The 20689-nt window shown below is 45.5% G+C and overlaps 1 protein-coding gene across 1 annotated transcript in view; it reads right to left on the reverse strand.

Moving 5' to 3' along the window:
* Positions 1–20689, reverse strand: part of ATP4A (ATPase H+/K+ transporting subunit alpha) — a 59810-nt gene that overhangs the window by 19466 nt on the left and 19655 nt on the right. Inside the window, exons 4-16 of the mRNA XM_082273604.1 lie at positions 18998–19201; positions 15853–15966; positions 12930–13064; positions 12680–12797; positions 10941–11209; positions 10487–10685; positions 10147–10256; positions 8118–8252; positions 6194–6386; positions 5293–5468; positions 4916–5052; positions 3078–3228; positions 2355–2523 (exon numbers count right to left, since the gene is read on the reverse strand). Of these exons, the coding sequence (XP_082129730.1) occupies positions 2355–2523; positions 3078–3228; positions 4916–5052; positions 5293–5468; positions 6194–6386; positions 8118–8252; positions 10147–10256; positions 10487–10685; positions 10941–11209; positions 12680–12797; positions 12930–13064; positions 15853–15966; positions 18998–19201 (2110 nt within the window). The remainder of the gene's footprint in view (positions 1–2354; positions 2524–3077; positions 3229–4915; positions 5053–5292; positions 5469–6193; positions 6387–8117; positions 8253–10146; positions 10257–10486; positions 10686–10940; positions 11210–12679; positions 12798–12929; positions 13065–15852; positions 15967–18997; positions 19202–20689) is intronic.

Consider the following 20689-nt stretch of genomic DNA (forward strand, 5'->3'; position numbering starts at 1 on the left):
GTCTCAGAGTAGCGGAGGACTGACACATGAAGGTCTCAGAGTAATGGAGGAATGACACATGGAGGTCTCAGGGTAATGGAGGAATGACACATGGAGGTCTCAGAGTAATGGAGGACTGACACATGGAGGTCTCAGAGTAATGGAGGACTGATAAGTTGAGGTCTCAGAGTAATGGAGGACTGACACATGGAGGTCTCAGAGTAATGGAGGAATGACACATGGAGGTCTCAGAGTAATGGAGGACTGACACATGGAGGTCTCAGAGTAATAGAGGACAGATACATGAAGGTCTAAGAGTAATGGAGGACTGACACATGGAGGTCTCAGAGTAGCGGAGGACTGACACATGAAGGTCTCAGAGTAATGGAGGACTGACACATGGAGGTCTCAGAGTAATAGAGGACAGATACATGGAGGTCTCAGAGTAATGGAGGACTGACACATGGAGGTCTCAGAGTAATGGAGGAATGACACATGGAGGTCTCAGAGTAATGGAGGACTGACACATGGAGGTCTCAGAGTAATGGAGGAATGACACACGGCGGTCTCAGAGTAATGGAGGAATGACACATGGAGGTCTCAGAGTAATGGAGGAATGACACATGGAGGTCTCAGAGTAATGGAGGACTGACACATGGAGGTCTCAGAGTAATGGAGGAATGACACATGGAGGTCTCAGAGTAGCGGAGGACTGACACATGAAGGTCTCAGAGTAATGGAGGACTGACACATGGAGGTCTCAGAGTAATAGAGGACAGATACATGGAGGTCTCAGAGTAATGGAGGACTGACACATGGAGGTCTCAGTGTAATGGAGGACTGACACATGGAGGTCTCAGAGTAATGGAGGAATGACACATGGAGGTCTCAGAGTAATGGAGGACTGACACATGGAGGTCTCAGAGTAATGGAGGAATGACACATGGAGGTCTCAGAGTAATGGAGGAATGACACACGGCGGTCTCAGAGTAATGGAGGAATGACACATGGAGGTCTCAGAGTAATGGAGGACTGACACATGGAGGTCTCAGAGTAATAGAGGACAGATACATGGAGGTCTCAGAGTAATGGAGGACTGACACATGGAGGTCTCAGTGTAATGGAGGACTGACACATGGAGGTCTCAGAGTAATGGAGGAATGACACATGGAGGTCTCAGAGTAATGGAGGACTGACACATGGAGGTCTCAGAGTAATGGAGGAATGACACATGGAGGTCTCAGAGTAATGGAGGAATGACACACGGCGGTCTCAGAGTAATGGAGGACTGACACATGGAGGTCTCAGAGTAATGGAGGAATGACACATGGAGGTCTCAGAGTAATGGAGGACTGACACATGGAGGTCTCAGAGTAATGGAGGACTGACACATGCAGTGGCGTAGCGTGGGTTGTCAGCGCCTGGGCAAGGCAAAGACTTTTAGCACTCCCCGAGTCCCTTCCTACAATAGTACTGACCAGCCTGATTCCTATACTGACCTACCAGTCCACTACGCTAACATACCCGATTCCTGTAATGGCCACTACACTGACCTACCTGTCCACGACACTGACCCTTACAATGACCTACCTGATTCCTACCTGACCACTACACTGCCCACTACACTACACTACACTGCCCATTACACTACACTGACCAATAAACTACACTAAACTGTCTACTACACTACACTGTTCACTACAGTGTCCACTACACTACCCACTACAATGACCATTTCACTTCACTCTCCACTGACCATTACACTACACTACACTGTCCACTGCACTACAATACTACAATATACACTACACTACACTGACCACTACACTACACTGTCCACTACACTACACTGTCCACTGCACTACACTGTTCACTACACTACACTGTCCACTGCACTACACTGTCCACTACACTACACTGTCCACTACACTACAATACTACAATATACACTACACTACACTGACCACTACACTACACTGTCCACTACACTACACTGTCCACTACACTACACTGTCCACTACACTACACTGTCCACTGCACTACAATACTACAATATACACTACACTACACTGACCACTACACCACACTAACCACTGCACTACACTGACCACTATATTGTCCACTAAACTACACTACACTAACCACTACACTGCCCACCACACTACACTAAACTTTCCAATACACTACACTTCATGTCAACAATTCTGTGTTTTTCTGTCAGTATGGGGTGCTATGTGTACATTCATGAGGAAGAAGAATGAACTTAAATGATTTTAGCAAATGGCTGCAATATAACAAAGAATGAAAAATTTAAGGGGGTCTGAATACTTTCAGTACCCACTGTATATACAGGATACATTGTATCCTCCTCTCACCTTGTTCCACTCCTGTGACAATGGAGGCAAAGTTATCGTCCAATAAGATCATGTCAGCTGCGTTCTTTGCAGCATCTGATCCAGCGATTCCCATAGCAACGCCGATGTCCGCCTTCTTCAGGGCGGGGGAGTCATTGACACCGTCCCCTGTCACGGCCACAATGGCTCCCTGGAATAGAAGACAATTTTAATTTTGTAGAACGGAGGTTGGGCATGTCTCATCCTTCCCGCCAATCAGTAACATTGTAACAACTAATGCCTCGTACACACGCAACGATTGTTGGCCGTGAATTTTCGGCCAACGTCCGATCGGCCGATTATCGGCTTGTTAGTATGATGATTCCGACAACCGACTGTGGCTTTTCGGCCGAACAAAATCTGGTGTGCATGCTATAAAATTTTTGTTGGCCATCACCACAACGGCCGATTTTCCGTCAGTCAGTACAGATTTCGGCAGACAAAAATCAGATGAGCAAGACTGGGCATGCTCAGAGAAGAAAAAACACACGGAAAGTAAATCATCACATGACATCACTTCTGAAGTTGGTTGTTGTTGGCCAAAAAAATTTGTGTGCAGTCTAGAGCACATTTCAACCAACACAACAACACTGGACAAAAGACGGCCAATCGGTCGGCCAACAATCGTTGCGTGTGTACGAGGCTTTAGAATACAAAGTAAAGTAAAAGAAAACAATGTACAGATTGTGGGCTGTGATGACTTACCAGCTTCTGACAACTTTCCACAATGATGAGTTTCTGCTGGGGGGAAGTCCGAGCAAAGACCATCTCAGGGTGCAGCTTAAGAGCCTCCACCAGCTCCTCGCTAGACATGTCCTTCAGCTGACCGCCATTGATGACACAAGCCCGAGCGTCACTGCCGAGACAAGAATCATGCTGATTTATATATTTGTTTTTACATTCTTTTATTATCCTTGTTCTTAAGGTGTCACTCCACCCAAAAGTGATATTATAGTTATAGACTGAGTCTAGTGGATTGAGTCAGCCCCTAGCTTCTTAGGCGTCCTCAATACCCCAACAGCGAGATATCCCTGCCGTAAATCCTGACTCTACTTCTGTACAGCTGGGAGTCATCGGTGTTCCCACCATTTGTGTTACATTCAGCGTGATAAAAAATAAATAAAACATCCAGTAGGGATGGTGGGAACCCCTGATGATGGGCACAGTAGGCGTAAAGATCCGGGAATTCAGCACAGGGATGGTGGGAGATCCTTCTAATTGGGCACAGCAGGTGTTCAGACCAGGGAACTCAGCACAAGGATGGTGGAAGACCCTCATGATGGGTACAGCAGGTGTGCAGGCCCTAGAACTTAGCAAAGGGATGGTGGGAACCCCTCATAATGGGCACAGCAGGTGTACAGACCTGGGAACTCAACACAGGGATGGTGGGAATCCCTCATAATGGGCACAGCGGGTGTACAGACCTGGGAACTTAACACAGAGATGGTGGGAACCCCTCATAATAGGCACAGCAGGTGTACAGACCTGGGAACTCAACACAGAGATGATGGGAATCCCTCATAATGGGCACAGCAGGTGTACAGACCCGGAACTCAGCACAAGGATGGTGGGAACCCCTCATAATGGGCACAGCAGGTGTACAGACCCAGGAACTCATCACAGGGATGGTGGGAATCCCTCATAATGGGCACAGCAGGTGTACAGACCCGGAACTCAACACAGGGATGGTGGGAACCCCTCATAATGGACACAGCGGGTGTACAGACCAGGGAACTCAGCACAGGGATGGTGGGAGACTTTCATGATGGGCACAACAGGTGTAGACACCCGGCAACTCAACACAGGAATGGTGGGAACTCCTCATAATGGACACAGTGCAGAGGTCACACCTATAGAGTCCCCAAAAGAGCCTCATCTACCAAAAATAATATATCAGTTTTGGGTGGACTGACCCTTTAACTGGTTCCGGTTCACTAATGGCACTTTTCCACTGCAAGTACTGGCTCGGCTCCACTCGGCCCTGCTTGGCCCTACTTGGCTCGGTTTGGTTTTCCACTGCATGGTACCACATGGTACGGTGTTGGAACGGTTCGGTACGGTTTGCTTTTCCACTAAAGTAGTAAGTGGGTGGGATAACAACGATTCTCTGACCAATCAGTGGCTAGTAGTGACAAACAGTCAAGGCTGCATGCAAAGGATTGTGGGATATGGTATCGGTACGGCCCTCTTGGAACCACAACCAAGGTGGTACTGTTTAGGCGAGTCGTACCATTCGGTTCATGTAGTGGAAAAGCGCCGCCGTACCGTACCGTACCGTACCGAACCGTACCATACCGTACCGTACCGAACCGTTCCAACACCGTACCATGCGGTACCATGCAGTGGAAAAGCGCAAAAGCGAGCCAAACCATTTGGTTCCATGCAGTGGAAAAGCGCCAAGCCGTGAAGAAGGGATGAAAGTTCTGGAGATGGAACCATTAAAAGTGAAGTCGATAATGGAACCTCCCATGTTTTCATCATAACCGGTTCACTTTATTAATGAAAGCGTGGCGCCAAGAGTACGGTCAACTCGCTGCTCTTACCGTTTGTTGACCTGCTCAACGGGAATGCGCAAGCGAGCAGCAATGTCCTCCACCGTCTCGCTGCCCTCAGAAATGATGCCCACACTGGCGGCAATGGCCTTGGCTGTGATTGGATGATCTCCGGTAACCATGATGACCTAAGTCGCAAATGCATCAAGTTTATCCCTCGTAATTACAAAATAAAATTGCAAAATTCATGGATGAATTAAAGCCCCTTAGGCAAGCGGCCACGTGACAGTTTTCCATTTCCATTGCAGCCAACCAGAATTTACATTTCTTTTCTAGAACAGGTTAGATGATGAAAACTGGATTCTAATTGGCTGCTATGGAAAGCACAGCTATTTTTCATAAATTAGCCCCATCTTTCCCCCCCTTACTCGGATTCCAGCAGTTCGGCATTTCATGACAGCATCGGGTACGGTGGCCCTGGGGGGGTCAATCATAGAGATGAGTCCGGCAAAGCAGAGACCGCTGGTGGGGAAGTTCATTTCTTCGGTGTCGAAGTTGAATCCGCGAGGGAATTCCTTCTCATTCAGGTACAGATGACAGAATCCTAAAATAACAATTATACCTTCAGGTTATCTCTACCAGAGTTTACTGCAGATTCTTACCGGCTTCCGTTCTGCAGGTACCGAGAGAAGCCACTGAGCTAAGCGGGAGGGTCTGCCCCCTACTGCCACACCCAGACATGTGCAGAACCAAAAAATCTATTTTGTTTCGATTTGTTGCTTAAACAATTTCATTTAGTTCAATTTGTTGAATTCCTTTTCGGAATTAGTTTTGTTTCATTTTATTTCTTTTCGAAATTTGAATTTCGGAAATTTGTTATATTCTTTTTATTTTATTTTATTCTATTCAAAACTCAAATTTTGAAAGGTTATGTTCTTTCTATTCTATGGTTTTTTTATTCTATTCTTTTCTATTCCAGTCTTTTAATTTCTATTCTATATTATTCTATTATTTTGTTTTATATTTTATTTTGTTCTGTTTTACTCTATTATTTTCTATTCTATTCTACTCAATAACTCAATAACTCTCTCTATATAATATATATATAGAGAGAGAGATTGTGCAATCGTGCCCTCTCTGTAAATTTGGATAATTTGTTTTGTTTCGGTTCCGTTGAAATTTTTTACTATTGTGATTCGGAAATTCAGATACATTCGAATAACAAACATTTTGTAGGAATTTTGATTTGTAACGAAACGAATGGCACATGTCTATTCCTCACTCTTTTTTATTTTTTAGGATCATGTTGACTTCTCGTTCTTTCCTTACCCAGCACTCTCTCTCCCAGTCCTCCGAGGTCCATGTAAGCTGTCTGAAAAGCTTCCTGCCATTGTTCATCCAGGGGGAGCTCCTGTCCTTTGATCATGATGGTGGAGCACCTTTCCAAAATACGTTCTGGAGCTCCCTTCATGACAAGAAGATAACGCAGGTCCAGAGGGTCTTGGAGCTCATGGATGGACAACTGGAGAGGAAAACATTTCAATTTAGTTATCAATGAAAAATTCTCTTTTGCTTTTTCTCTAATGCCCCCTTTCACACGGACTTTCCGATCAGGTCCACCTGCCCGTTTTTTTCAGGTGCACCTGATCGGATGCTCCATGCAGCCCTATGAAGAAGCGGATGTCAGCGGTGACTTGACCTCATATTATATGGTTTTGGTAAGTCTAAAGGAAAAAGTCTTCAGAAAATTGTATAGTGTGTATGGCCCATTACTCTGGACACCTTTAGGAAATCCCTGAAAGCTCATCTCTTCAGGGAAGCCTATCCTACCTCCACCTGAACCTTTAATTCTTCCATCAGCTCATCCCTCACAGTTATTACCTTTTGTACCACTTGCCCCACCCTATTGTAAGCTTTAACCTAATGATGTGAAATGTAAAAATCCTTTGAGTATTTTTATTCGTTTTTTTAGGAATTGTGCAATAGCATTGTGTGTATGGGAGACACCATTTGATGCTAGCTGACCCCCTAAAGGGAAAAAAAAGCCTTCATTGCTGCACCGGGATATATATCCTAAACCACATGTGTCAAACACAAGGCTTGTGGGCAGAATCTGGCCCGCCAGGCCATTTCATTTGGTCCTCCCACCCCTCCTGCAGCCTCGACACCCCCTCATTCCCTCCCCCACCTTGTCTCAGTGGTCAGCAACAGAGAGGAGGCCAGAACTCGCATCTCCATGCAGCTTTTGAGAGGCTCGCCTCTGGGATTCCTTTGTCTTAGAGGTCGGCAGCAGAGAGGATGCCAGAACTCCTCCGCCACATCCTGCGCTTCCCCGTGCAGCTGTGGAGAGGCTAGTCTCTGACATCACCCCCGTCCCAGCAGTTGGCAGCAGAAAGGAGGCCAGAACTCGCTTCTCCATGCAGCTTTTGAGAGGCTCACCTCTGGGATTCCTTCATCTTAGAGGTCGGCAGCAAAAAGGAGGACAGAAATCCTCTGCCACATCCTGCACTTCTCCGTGCAGCTGTGGAGAGGCTAGTCTCTGACATCACCCCTGTCCCAGCAGTTGGCAGCAGAGAGGAGGCCAGAACTCGCATCTCCATGCAGCTTTTTAGAGGCTCGCCTCTGGGATTCCTTCGTCTTAGAGGTCGGCAGCAGAGAGGAGGCCAGAACTCCTCCGCCACATCCTGCGCTTCCCCGTGCAGCTGTGGAGAGGCTAGTCTCTGACATTACCCCCGTCCCAGCAGTTGGCAGCAGAGAGGAGGACAGAACTCCTTCTACCTCTCTGTGTAGTCGTAGCACTTCCCTGGTCTCCGCATTCAGCATACTCCAGCAGCTTCCCTGGTCCTCCTCCAGCACTTTCTGCTTCAAAGCTCCACCCCCAGCTTTTTCCCAGCGGCAGCACATGTGATATGAGGGAGGGTGGGGACTCTTGTCTTTTGATGGTGGTGGTGGGGGGGTTCTCTGGACATTTAGTCTTCCAGATACAACCAGCCCTTTGAGGGCAACCATAATGCTAATGCGACCCACAATGAAATTGAGTTTGACACCCCTGTCTAAGCCTTTATTTCATGGCTTTGTGCTCTTTTGGATCTTCTGTCCTGGAACGATAATATATGTTTCAGTTCCTTTGATAAAGTTTTTGGGTTTCCCATTTGCAGGGATTGGACGGTTAAATGCTCTGGGATCATTTCCACAAACTACAGACTAATCCACGTCATGGGGAGAAGGAAAGCCGGAAAAATTGTCCACTCACCTGAAACTTATTGGTTGAGTTGAAGGGTAACTCTGACACCTTCTTGAAGCGTTCCCTGTATTCCATGACATTGCCAACAGTCAGCTCGGAGAATTTCAGCAAAGCGGTCTCTGAGGCATCACCAATCACAATACGCTGAAGAGTACATAAGGGTTGGTCAGTCTGAATTCTCATATTTTAGCAACATAACATGCCAGGTAGGGGATTGAGTAATAGACGGGCTTCAACACCAACTATCTCGCCATCAAATTTCAAAGATATTAGTCTGACATATGTTACTATGTGAAAGACTTTTAAAATAATGCATCAAAAGCCAACAGAAACAAGGGAAATGTAATTTTCTTTAATAAAAATCTACTTTGGAATAGGCAGCCATGCTGTATATCAAGTCAGTTTTGGCCTGTGTACCCGTAACTCAAAACACCACTATTTATTAATGAGTTCGGAATGAACTGACAAGCTAAGTATCTGTTCGGTTCACAACTACTGTATGTCAGGGTTTCTCAACCATGGAACCCTAAGGTTCCTCCAAAGGTTGCTAGGGGTTCTTTGAGCAATGAGCAATTTCTGCCTCTTCGATAGGTTCCCACTGGCACCATTGATCATTTTAGCTGTCTGAAAGGGGGGAATTCTTCCCAAGGACCACAAATGTAAGCATCATTCTTCCCACTGACCATCACACTAATGTATCATGAGTTCTAGATATAGTAATTTTAGTAGAGGTTCCCTGAGCCCGAAAAGTTATTTCAATGGTTTCTCTTCTGTTGAAATGGTTGAGAAAGGTTGGTCTATGTCAGGGATCCTCAAACTACGGCCCTCCAGCTGTTGCGGAACTACACATCCCATGAAGTATTGTAAAACTCTGACATTCACAGACATGACTAGGCATGATGGGAATTATAGTTCCTGAACAACTGGAGGGCCCTAGTTTGAAGACCGCTGGTCTATGTCATCAATATATCCAAAATAAACTCTGGAAAAAATTGGTTGAGGCACTGAGGACTTTTATGGTACCGCAAAGACTTACAACTCCATAATTTTGTTTAAAAAAATATATTTATTGGTTTTTACACATGGTAAGAACAACCACCCATAAGAAGGTGGGAGATATCTCTCACCGAATTGGGTTGGGCCGTAATTGTGAGAAGGGATTGGGATATTTAGCTTTAGGTTATGAACTTGTATGAGATGTTGTAAGAGTTATTTAATTGTTTATATCGGTGGATTTATATTATGTTATATGTGTTATGTGTTGCTTATGATCTGTATTTTCTTATAGATCAATTCCTCCTGAATAGCACTCCTGATGAAGCGGATCTTCCACGAAACTTGTAGAGTATAATTGAAGGTGGACCAGTGGTCCCTCTGTATGAGGAACCACACGAACATTCTAATTGATCATATAGGAATTTTCAATATTTAAATCTTTTGGTTTAGTTTTAATCCAATGGCCTAGGTGCCGTTTGTGGACTAATTCACCACTATATGTCTTGTCTATATTTCCCCCTTCTTATGGGTGGTTGTTTTTAACATGTGTATAAACCAATAAATGTATATTTTTTAACAAAATTATGGAGTTATAAGTCTTTGCGGTACCATAAAAGTCCTTTATAGGACCCAGGTAATGATTAAGCACACATTGTAGTGTGTGAAACACGTCTACCTTGTCACTATTGTCACATTGGGATGTCCAGTCAATAAATCTGGATTTTGACTTCATCTGGAGTGCAGCCGTTCCTTTTTCTTTATTGATTATCCACGGAGGCGAGCCGGGGCGTGCACCGGTGTGTCATCAGGCTTTCATACCACCTTGAGCAGTGAGTCTTTCCTCTTTGATTCCATAAAAGTCCTTAGTGCCTCAAACAATTTTTTCCATTGCTATATGAAATTTAGGATGCCGATACATCTATATATTCTTATATATATGTAGCAAACCTTAATATCAGAATAAACTCTGGTATATTGGTCCAAGTAGGCTAATATTAAGGTTGGAAGGATGTTCCATACCTTAGAGCTCATTAGTATTTACCTTGGGTACAGGTACTCCATCCTGTCCACCCTTGAAAGAGGCACGATTACAAAGAGTGACCACCTTACTTAGAGCTCTCCATGTATCCGATGTTTGGTCAAAGCTTTGTCCTGAAATGTAGAACATATAAAATTATCTCTAGGAATCATTGTGGTGACAACGAAAGCGCTTGTAACCTATGATTTGACTAATAACCAAAAATATGCGTAATCTGAGCTTGATTTAGAATGTTGAGTGTTGAGACTCCTCAAATCCAAGACTCAAGACCACTTTTACCCACAGGTAGCCAAGTCTAGTGCCAACTTTTAGGATGCCAAGGAAAAGTGGTTAAGATGGTTACCTGACTGATCTTCAGTGGTGTCAGCTGTATGAATCTGATTGTCAAACCACAAGTGAGACACAGTCATTCGGTTCTGGGTCAAGGTTCCCGTCTTGTCCGAGCAAATGACCGAAGTGGACCCGAGGGTCTCCACAGCTTCAAGGTTCTTCACAACACAGTTCTTTCTGGCAAGTCGTTTTGCTGTGAGAGACAGACACACCTGATGGAGCATAGAGAAGTGTCAGTGACCCCAAAGCTGAATAGGAACCAGAAAGCACAAGCACATTGACCTTTTTTTTTACTTTTTTTCACATGTAAGGGTAGTTGAAGCCAACAAAGCAATGGAGAAGGACAATACGAGTGAAAATAAAATGAACTATATACTACTGTATATTATTATTTCAATCCTAAACACTAACACCATCACTTGGTCATCTCATATTTCATTTATTTGGAGTAAGTCGAGTCCACTTACTGTGACAGTGGCCAAGAGACCTTCAGGGACGTACGCCACCACGATGGCCATAAAGAAGACCATAGCCCTGAGGAAGGGGTAGCCGATGACCATAGCAACGATAAAGAAGGTACCACCGAAGAAGATAGCCAGCCCTGCGATGATGTCCACAAAGTGCTCAATCTCAATGGCAATGGGGGTCTTCTCATTACCCACTCCGGAAGCCAAGCTGGCAATGCAGCCAATGATGGTTCGGTCACCGGTATTAATAATAATTCCTGTGGCTGTACCTACCAAACCAAGCAACAAAAGTTGGTTATAGCTTAACACCTCATGCCTTTATCTCTTAGATCTAAATCCTAGAGTCCTATACCTCTATACAGGGCTTATGTCAGGGGGAACTCGGGGGGACACAGTTCCGACACCTCCAGCACTGATTTTATGTAATGGCAAGGGGTGCTGGAGTGTGTTGGGCGGTCTATTGATGCAGACTGCTGGGGGAATCTATTGTTGCTAGTGGGGATTTGTTGCAGGGAACCCATTGTTGCTGGGGAATCTATTGGTACTATGGGGGGGGGGGGGTTGTTGTTGCCAGAGGAGTCTTATGTTCCTCAGGGGTCAATTCTTGCTGGGAGGGATCTAATAGTGAGGGAGGGGTCTATCGTTGCTTGCTGCTAGAGGGTCGATTGATGCTGGTTTCTGAAAGATCTATTGTTTCTGGCAATGGTTTATTGTTGCTGGGGTCAGGGGCAGACTTGCAACTTTCGGCCCAGGGGGCAAGTACAAACCAGAAGCCCATGGTGCAGCGACTCGGCCCCCCTCCCACTTTTCCTCTCCGCCCCTCCCACTCTCCCATTCCTCCTCCTGACCCCCATTCCAAGCTGAAGCCCAGCTCCAGATACTCTCTACTTACTGACTGAATCCCGGTTCAAGACCTGGCCAGGGCAAAAGAGTCTCCAGTTCAGAGAGTCCAAGGAGAAGCCAGTGACAATCATTCCACCGTGCTTCTGTCACGATAACACGTCGGTCTGGCTTCTCCTTGGACTCTCTGAACCTAATTGAAACAGCCTTCTTACCCTTTTCTACACCTGAGCCTGTTTTGATTTGGACTCCAGCCGCACACAGTTCCCCCTGGATGGGTTTGTGTGAGCTCCACACACAACTGTGAAAGGGGTTCACCCCTCTAAATACAGGTCTCGGTGACCTTGTACGCACCTATTTTTGCTCTACACCCCCTAGTGGACACACAGAGAGAATGCTGAGCCTGCCGAATTGATTTTAAATCCATACATGCAGAATCTCTTCTAATACAGACAGAGGCCTCACAAAGAGTTATGTGCAATATTTTACATTACCCCTGAAGAAGAAGCGAATAGCTTCGAAACGTGTTGGGTATTTCGGTGTGAACTTACTTGCACGTCTCTGTTGCTGCATTGTATCGTATTTTCTGCATGTGTATATTCTATGTACCCATTTGCTGTTTTTAGACTCTTTGTTAATAAAATATTTGTTATATTTTTTTAAACATACTCTACTACTTTACTTGTATTACACCCATCTGAGTGCCTAAAAAGTCCCAACCCCTTAGGGGAACCCCTTTCTCTTGTTGTATTTGCTTATCCGGGATGTGGCACCTCCTCCTTTAAGGGGGCTTAGGCTGAGGATAACCTTTTGTTCATCCAGGTGTACAGGGGAGCCGCACAGGCCCCTGAAGCATGGGGCCCCTGTAGTTACGCCCGTGCCTTGTAGGAGTTTCTTACCTTCTAGACACATAGTAGAGAAAAAAGCAATGTTTCTTGTTTCCAGGGGGCTCTCATGGGTGTATTCTGGCGATCGGGTCTGTGGCTCGGATTCCCCTGTCAGAGAAGAATTGTCCACCTAAAAGAAGACCACAGGATCCAGTTTTATGAACTTTTTGTAACGCTAAGTCCATGACAGACCTTCACAGACTTTTTCTAATTTTTGATTAGATGAGCAAATCAGATGCCCAAAGTGGTTGCAGAGTCTCACCTTACACCCTTGTGCGGTAATAATTCTAATATCAGCAGGTACACGGTCTCCACCTTTAATTTCCACAAGATCTCCGACCACCAGCTGGTTGGCGTTAATCTGAGACTTATCTCCATCTCGTATAACGGTGGCTTGCTAGAAGCAAAAAAAAAGGTGTGATGAAAGTAAAAGACAACTTTTTCGAAATTATTGGATGGGTACGGAATAGGTAAAAACCACATCATATTTTTTAGCCAATTGTGAGCCATTGAGGAGATTTTCCTTCACTTCCTGTCCCCATAAACAACAGGAAGTGAGAGGAAATCTCTCCAAAGTAAGGTAAATTCCCTCTTAGTTGTCTTTGGCGCAATTGTCATCAATGGAATAGTTCCCCCTTATTCTTGCCCTGGTGGACAAGATGGTACTGCAGAAGGTTTATATCATAATGGGTGCAGCGGGTGTACAGACCCGGGAACTCAGCACAGGGATGGTGGGTACCACTCATAATGGGCACAGCAGGTGTACAAACCCAGAAGCTCAGTACAGGGATGGTGGGAACCCTTATAATGGGCACAGCAGGTGTACAGACCCAGAAGCTCAGTACAGGGATGGTGGGAACCCCTTATAATGGGCACAGCAGGTGTACAGACCCAGGGACTCAGCACAGGGATGATGGGAGCCCCTCATAATGGGCACAGCAGGTGTACAGACCCAGAAGCTCAGTACAGGGATGGTGGGAACCCCTTATAATGGGCACAACAGGTGTACAGACCCGAGAACTTAGCACAGGGATAGTGGAAACCCCTCATAATTGGCACAGCAGGTGTGCAGATCCAGGAACCCAGCACAAGGATGGTGGGGACCCCTCATAATAGACAAAGCAGGTGTACAGACTCAGGAACTCAGTAGAGGGATGGTGGGAACCCCTCATAATGGGCACAGCAGGTGTACCGACCTGGGAACTAAGAATAGGGATGGTGGGAACCCCTAATAATGGGCACAACAGGTGTACAGACCTGGGAGCTCAGCACAGGGATGGTGGGAACCCCTCATAATAGGCACAATAGGTGTACTGACCCGGGAACTAAGAACAGGGATGGTGGGAACCCCTAATAATGGGCACAACAGGTGTACCGACCCGGGAACTAAGAACAGGGATGGTGGAAACCCCTAATAATGGGCACAACAGGTGTACAGACCTGGGAGCTCAGCACAGGGATGGTGGGAACCCCTCATAATGGGCACAGCAGGTGTACAGACCCGGGAACTCAGCACAGGGATGGTGGGAACCCCTCATAACGGGCATGTGTGCAGAGATCTAACCAAAAGAATCCCAGAGATAGAAGAGAGGCTCTCAGGGCTTTAACTCGATTGCATCCATCAAAAACTTAAATATTATGTTATTTTAAGCTAAATAACCAAATGATATTGGCTACATTCAGGCTGCATTCACATGTCAGCGTTTGGATCGCGGGCAGAATCGCCGCGATTCCGCCCGCGATCCGGAGATTATTGCAAATCGCGGGGCGCCTGTGCGTTGCCCGTGATTTGCAATAGCACCCCAAACGCTGAGCGATGTTGCCGCAATTTCCGCCTGCCGAATCGCGGTAACATCGCGCAAAAAAAATCGCGGGACGCTTTACGCCCAAAAAAGTACAAGAGCTTCTTTGGAGCGTATTGCGTCCCGCAATTTTCTTTGCGCGATGTTACCGCGATTCGGCAGGTGGAAATTGCGGCAACATCGCTCAGCGTTTGGGGTGCTATTTCAAATCACAGGCAACGCACAGGCGTCCCGCGATTTGCAAAAATCTCCGGATAGCGGGCGGAATCGCGGCGATTCTGCCCGCGATCCAAACGCTGACATGTGAATGCAGCCTCACACCTGAGCGTAGCGGTTTTTACCGCGATTTTACCGCGATTTTTACCGCAATTTACAGGCGTTTTTTGTGCAGGCGTTTTTTGATTGAATAGAGACCAATGGAAAACGCCTGTAATCTGCCCAAAAAGAAGCTCATGTACTTTTTTGAGCGTTGGGCGTTTTGCTTACAGCGTCAAAACGCTCAGATGTGAACAGGGGCCATTGAAATGAATAGGATTTGTCTTGTTGGGCGTTTTGAGAGCTGATCCTAGAGCAGAAAAACGCCCCAAAAACGCCCCAAAACGCCTAGATGTGAACGGAGCCTAAAGCAAACTTTTCCAGAAAGCAAGCAAGGATTTTTGGGAAACATTTTGTACATCTTTTTTGTCAAGTCAATCTTAGGGCAGTACAATTTAAAGTTTTTCAGTAGTAAATACAGTGCATCTATATTGTATTCTGCCTGTAGGGGGAGCCATTGCATCATTCAATCATAATACCTCTCAAGGATTTCTATACTTTCAGAGTTCATTTTCTCATGACTACTTCATGACAACAGGATATACCGGTAGTTAGATAATATATATATGTGTACTGTGGTACGGTGTTTGTTAATTTTTTTGTGTGTTTTTGTGTGTGTGTGTGTTTTTGTTTTTCTGGTAAGCTGACTTGTTAACTGAGATCTGATTAATGAGCATTAAATTGGCATGCACACTCCATGTACCAACAAAATCATGCTCACAGCCATTTTGGGGAAATTCCCATGTCGGTGTTTGCTACATTGTGTCACAATCATCGCTTGTTTCATATTATTCATTCATACTGAATAGACTGAATCAGGAAATATGACATTATGGCCACTAGATGGAGCCAATGATAAGAATTTATAGGAGGATTCCTTGTCACTCATGAGCCTCCTTTAACCTACAATAGTGATTGGACAATATACTTGATGCCAAAAATCAAAGATCTAATTATTTGTATTGAGTGTTATGAGTATTTTTTTCACTTAAAATCACTTTTTTTAAAAATTTAAGTTTCCTTTTTCTAATTTTAGTAACATTCAAATTCCGTATCGGTTATGTCTACCTGGGGTACAAGGTTCTTGAAACTGGCAATGATGTTGGTGCTCTTGAATTCCTGGTAGTAGCCGAAGCAGCCGGTGACCACGACCACAGCTATCAGAGCGACGGCCAAGTACAGCTAGACAAAGATGGAAGCAGAGATAGGGTCAGACATAGAACCACATGGCGGGCGTTAGGACTTCGGTTAAAGGAGAACTCCAGCCAGAAGCTAGACCACCAAAATGACCTGTGTATGTAACAGGGTGTTAATATCTAGTGAGCAGGGCTGGCCCAAGACACTGTGCTGCCTGGGTCCAAGAATGAAATGCTGTCCCTCCCACCCCCACAAAAAAATCACTCCCACCAAAAGGCCCCCCACATCCATTATTTTATATCATGATAATAAAAACTAAAATTACATTTTTAGTCAGGAAGTCAAATGTACATGCAACAGCACCTTGTCTGTATGCAACATTATATGACATAACATTATGTTTAATTCCAAGAGGGGCAGGCTAGGGTAATATATGGACAGGCTATGGTAGTATAGGGGCAGGCTAGGGTAATATATGGACAGGCTAGAACAGTATAGGGGCACACTAGGGTAGTATAGGGGCAGGCAAGGGTAGTATAGGGGCAGAATAGGATAGTATATAGGCAGGCTAGAGCAGTATAGGGGCAGACTAGGGTAGTATAGGGGCAGGCTAGGGTAGTATATGGACAGGCTAGGGTAGTATATCGACAGGCTAGGGTAATATATGGACAGGCTAGAGCAGTATAGGGGCACACTAGGGTAGTATAGGGGCAGGCAAGGGTAGTTTAGGGACAGGCTAGGGTAATATATGGACAGGCTAGAGCAGTATAGGGCAGACTAGGGTAATATAGGGGCAGGCTAGGGTAGTATATGGGCAGGCTAGGGTAGTATAGGGGCAGGCTAGGGTAGTATGGGGTGGGCAAGGGTAGTATAGGGGCAGAATAGGATAGTATATAGGCAGGCTAGAGCAGTATAGGGGCAGACTAGGGTAGTATAGGGGCAGGCTAGGGTAGTATATGGACAGGCTAGGGTAGTATATGGACAGGCTAGGGTAATATATGGACAGGCTAGAGCAGTATAGGGGCACACTAGGGTAGTATAGGGGCAGGCAAGGGTAGTTTAGGGACAGGCTAGGGTAATATATGGACAGGCTAGAGCAGTATAGGGCAGACTAGGGTAATATAGGGGCAGGCTAGGGTAGTATATGGGCAGGCTAGGGTAGTATAGGGGCAGGCTAGGGTAGTATGGGGTGGGCAAGGGTAGTATAGGGGCAGAATAGGATAGTATATAGGCAGGCTAGAGCAGTATAGGGGCAGACTAGGGTAGTATAGGGGCAGGCTAGGGTAGTATATGGACAGGCTAGGGTAGTATATGGACAGGCTAGGGTAGTATAGGGGCAGGCTAGAGCAGTATAGGGGCAGACTAGGGTAGTATAGGGGCAGGTTAGGGTAGTATATGGGCAGGCTAGGGTAGTATGGGGCATGCTAGGGTAGTATATGGACAGGCTAGGGTAGTATAGGGGCAGGCTAGGATAGTATAGGGGCAGGCTAGGGCAGTAAATGGACAGGCTAGGGCAGTATATGGACAGGTTAGGGTAGTATGGGGTGGGCTAGGGTAGTATATGGATAGGCTGGGGTAGTATAGGGGCAGAATAGAATAGTGTATAGGCAGGCTAGGGTAGTATAGGGGCAGGATAGGATAGTATATAGGTAGGGTAGTGTATGGACAGGCTAGGGTAGTATTTAGACAGGCTAGGGTATTATAGGGGCAGGCAAGGGCAGTATGGGGGAAGGCGGAGCGGCCCGGGGGGCACTTTTCATCATGACACACAAAACTGCTGGAAAAAAATCTTAGGCATTAATTTGCTTGGTAAATAGAAGAAAAGGAGAGGTGGCCACGGTTCAATTTGCTGCCCCTCTCAAAGTTCTGCCTGTGTCCAATGGACCCAGCGGGACCCATGGTAGGGCCAGCCTTGCTAGTGAGACATCTAGTTGTAGAAAGTGAGAATTACACCAGCAGTGTCACTGGAGGCCTGAGTTCTCCTGAAAGCCAGAACAAAAGAGAAATACTTCCCTGGCAAAACAATTCCAGTTAAGAAACTATGGATCGACGGGGGCATCTAGTGGTTTGAAAACTAAACCTGAAATCTTACTAGAAGGAAACAATGTGACCCTAACACCCTGTTACACGTGGACTTCTTTGGTTCTTCATTTTCTGCATTGAGGTGGAACCTGCATGCTTAAGGTTATAATGTACAAATTGTTCCCTCTATGACTGAAGATGGGTACTGAATTATTAATAGAAATAGCCTCCAATAGTTTGGTGGAACTGCATTGTATATAATGGCTAGTTTGTTGTTTGGAAGCCATGAACAATGAGATGAATATACTGTATAGCCAATTGCATTCCATTTTGATGATTTAAAGCATATGAGTTCAAATTTATTATTTTGTTTTGGGTAGAGCAGGAAAAAGTTGGAGCCTACGTTGGGGTTGTCTGTGTCCCTACTGGGAAGATTTTCCCTCAGTTCCTGTCAGGAGAGGAAATAATGGAAATCTCTCCAATGGGAACACAAACACATTTTTAGTAGCGTTGGGAAGGATTAGAACTTCCTACCATGTTTTTTGCGGTCTATGTCTTCCTAGCCCGGGAGCCCCCCATTATTTTGTACTAGTGTCACAGGGACAGGAAGTAATGGAAAATCTCCCAGTTGGGGGTCACAGATTGCAAGTAAAATTTGACAGAGACACATTCCTTCTCCACTATGTCCAAATACATTAAAAAAAGTTTTGCTCAAAGTTGGGTTTTAAAAAGTTATTTGTTTGGATTTTCCCATTAATAATCTAATGTCTAAGCCCTATGGGTTGGACGAAACATGTTGGGGGAGCGGCCTGGAGTTAGACTGAGACTGTTATCACCTTTAACACACTGGGCTTGTATGGTGTGCGGTTGCTGAGATTTTTCTTTCCTTGTTCTTCCCATTAATAAGGTCATACATGTCATAACAACCAATTACCATTCTGAGGTGAACTGTGAATTTCAGTAGGAAAAATAAGGGTGAAGTCCAAGCACAGATCTTTATGCTATAATGCTAAATTAGGCTAAAGGTAATTTCCTGCTGCTGGCCATCACTCACATTATCCGCAGCGGTCTGGTCTCCTTGTGAGGCCTGGATGCCAAATGCAATGAGACAGATGACAGCTGCCACCCACATCAGGCACTGCAGCCCTCCGGCCAGCTGACGAGCAAACTTTACGTATTCTGGGGTGCCCTTTGGAGGTTTGAGCTCGTTAGGTCCGTCGCGGATCAATACCTCTGATGCAAAACTGCTCTTCAGACCCTGTGGAAAACAGCACAACATTATATCACAGAAGATATCAAATAACACAATATCTTCCTATCACATGCTTCACTGGGGGTCATATAACCTCTACTATACATTATAGATGTCATCAATGAGTTGTAGCCATTTACAAAATATATATATATTTTTTTTTTGGGAATGGAGGATATTACTTCTTAATGTAAAAGAGATTTTAGATGATACTTGGGTATGGAAAACCTATAGCCATTTCCAACCACAGGCTATACAAAGTCAGTGAAAATACAAAGCAAAGAAAAGGGCGCACCAGCCTAGCGCATTATCCTCAGCGAGTTTATTAAATTAAAAATTAAAATCAGCTACTCACAAACAATCGTGAAATTCAGACACATCAATTCCATAAATCTGCCTCATGCCAGAGGATCAACGTCTTTACTGGAAGCAGAGGGCTGACGCGTTTCGAGGCCGTGCCTCTTCCTCAGAGCCTGGAGGCCATGGTCAAGTCCGTAGTTTAAATATGGTATGGAAGACCAGGCCTCCACATGGCCCTTGGGGATGTGGGAGGAGATATCGCCCAGATGGGCGTGACTACACAGCTAATTGCCCAAAACTATTGCAGATCACAATTACAATTACAATTACAATTGGCTAGCCCTAAGCGACCATTTACTCCACTGGTGAGCTGTCAAATCCATCAAAACTTCCCAACTCATCGTAGACTCTTCTTAAAAAATCATACATGCCAAATGATACATTTAAGCTAATCTGATAAGACAGACCTGTGCATGTCTCGGTCCAAACCAAACAAAACATCGCATCCTCCTCGTGCAGTGACACTGGGACAATCCAGCGCATGGTATTAATCAGGCCATTGCTTATGCACATCCAGAGAACTGTGCATACACACACTCTTTTTGTAAGTAGATAGTGTGTAAGGCTACTATAATAGTGCACTGTGGACTGTTAGGGGTTAATGTGGTAGACTGTGGACTGTCAGGTGTAATCGGTTATCATGAAATAGGGGAAGATACTAGTACTAGGCACATTACCTGGTGGTCTAGTGGTATCCGCCATTAGCTTGATTGTCAGAATATTAAAAACGGTTACACTGTAGCGGCGGAACTGCGGTGGAACGCACGCCGCTCATCCCGGAACTGGCGTGCGCACCACCGCATGACATCACTTCCGCCCGTCCAGGCAGCGACGACTTCCGCCCGTCTCACTATCCGGGCGGTGGAACACGACTCCCTGATCCGGAAGATAGGGGGAAGCCGTCCAATCCGATGGCGTCCCCGGCAAGCTGTTCCCACAGTGACCGCAAGAGGAGGGCGCATGTATGCTCCGCCCATACATAGTGCAAACCATACCATACGATACGGGCCAGAGTGGAGCAGATCGGAGGACCATATCAAGAAGAATTTATATTTAAGTACACAATGAAGAATCCACTCTGGTGGGAATTATATGGAAAGCTCACCAAAAAGTGGAAAAAATGGTAGTCACACA

Source organism: Pelophylax lessonae, assembly GCF_965119305.1.
Source record: "Pelophylax lessonae genome assembly, chromosome: 12".
In the NCBI taxonomy this organism is placed as follows: Eukaryota; Metazoa; Chordata; class Amphibia; order Anura; family Ranidae; genus Pelophylax; species Pelophylax lessonae.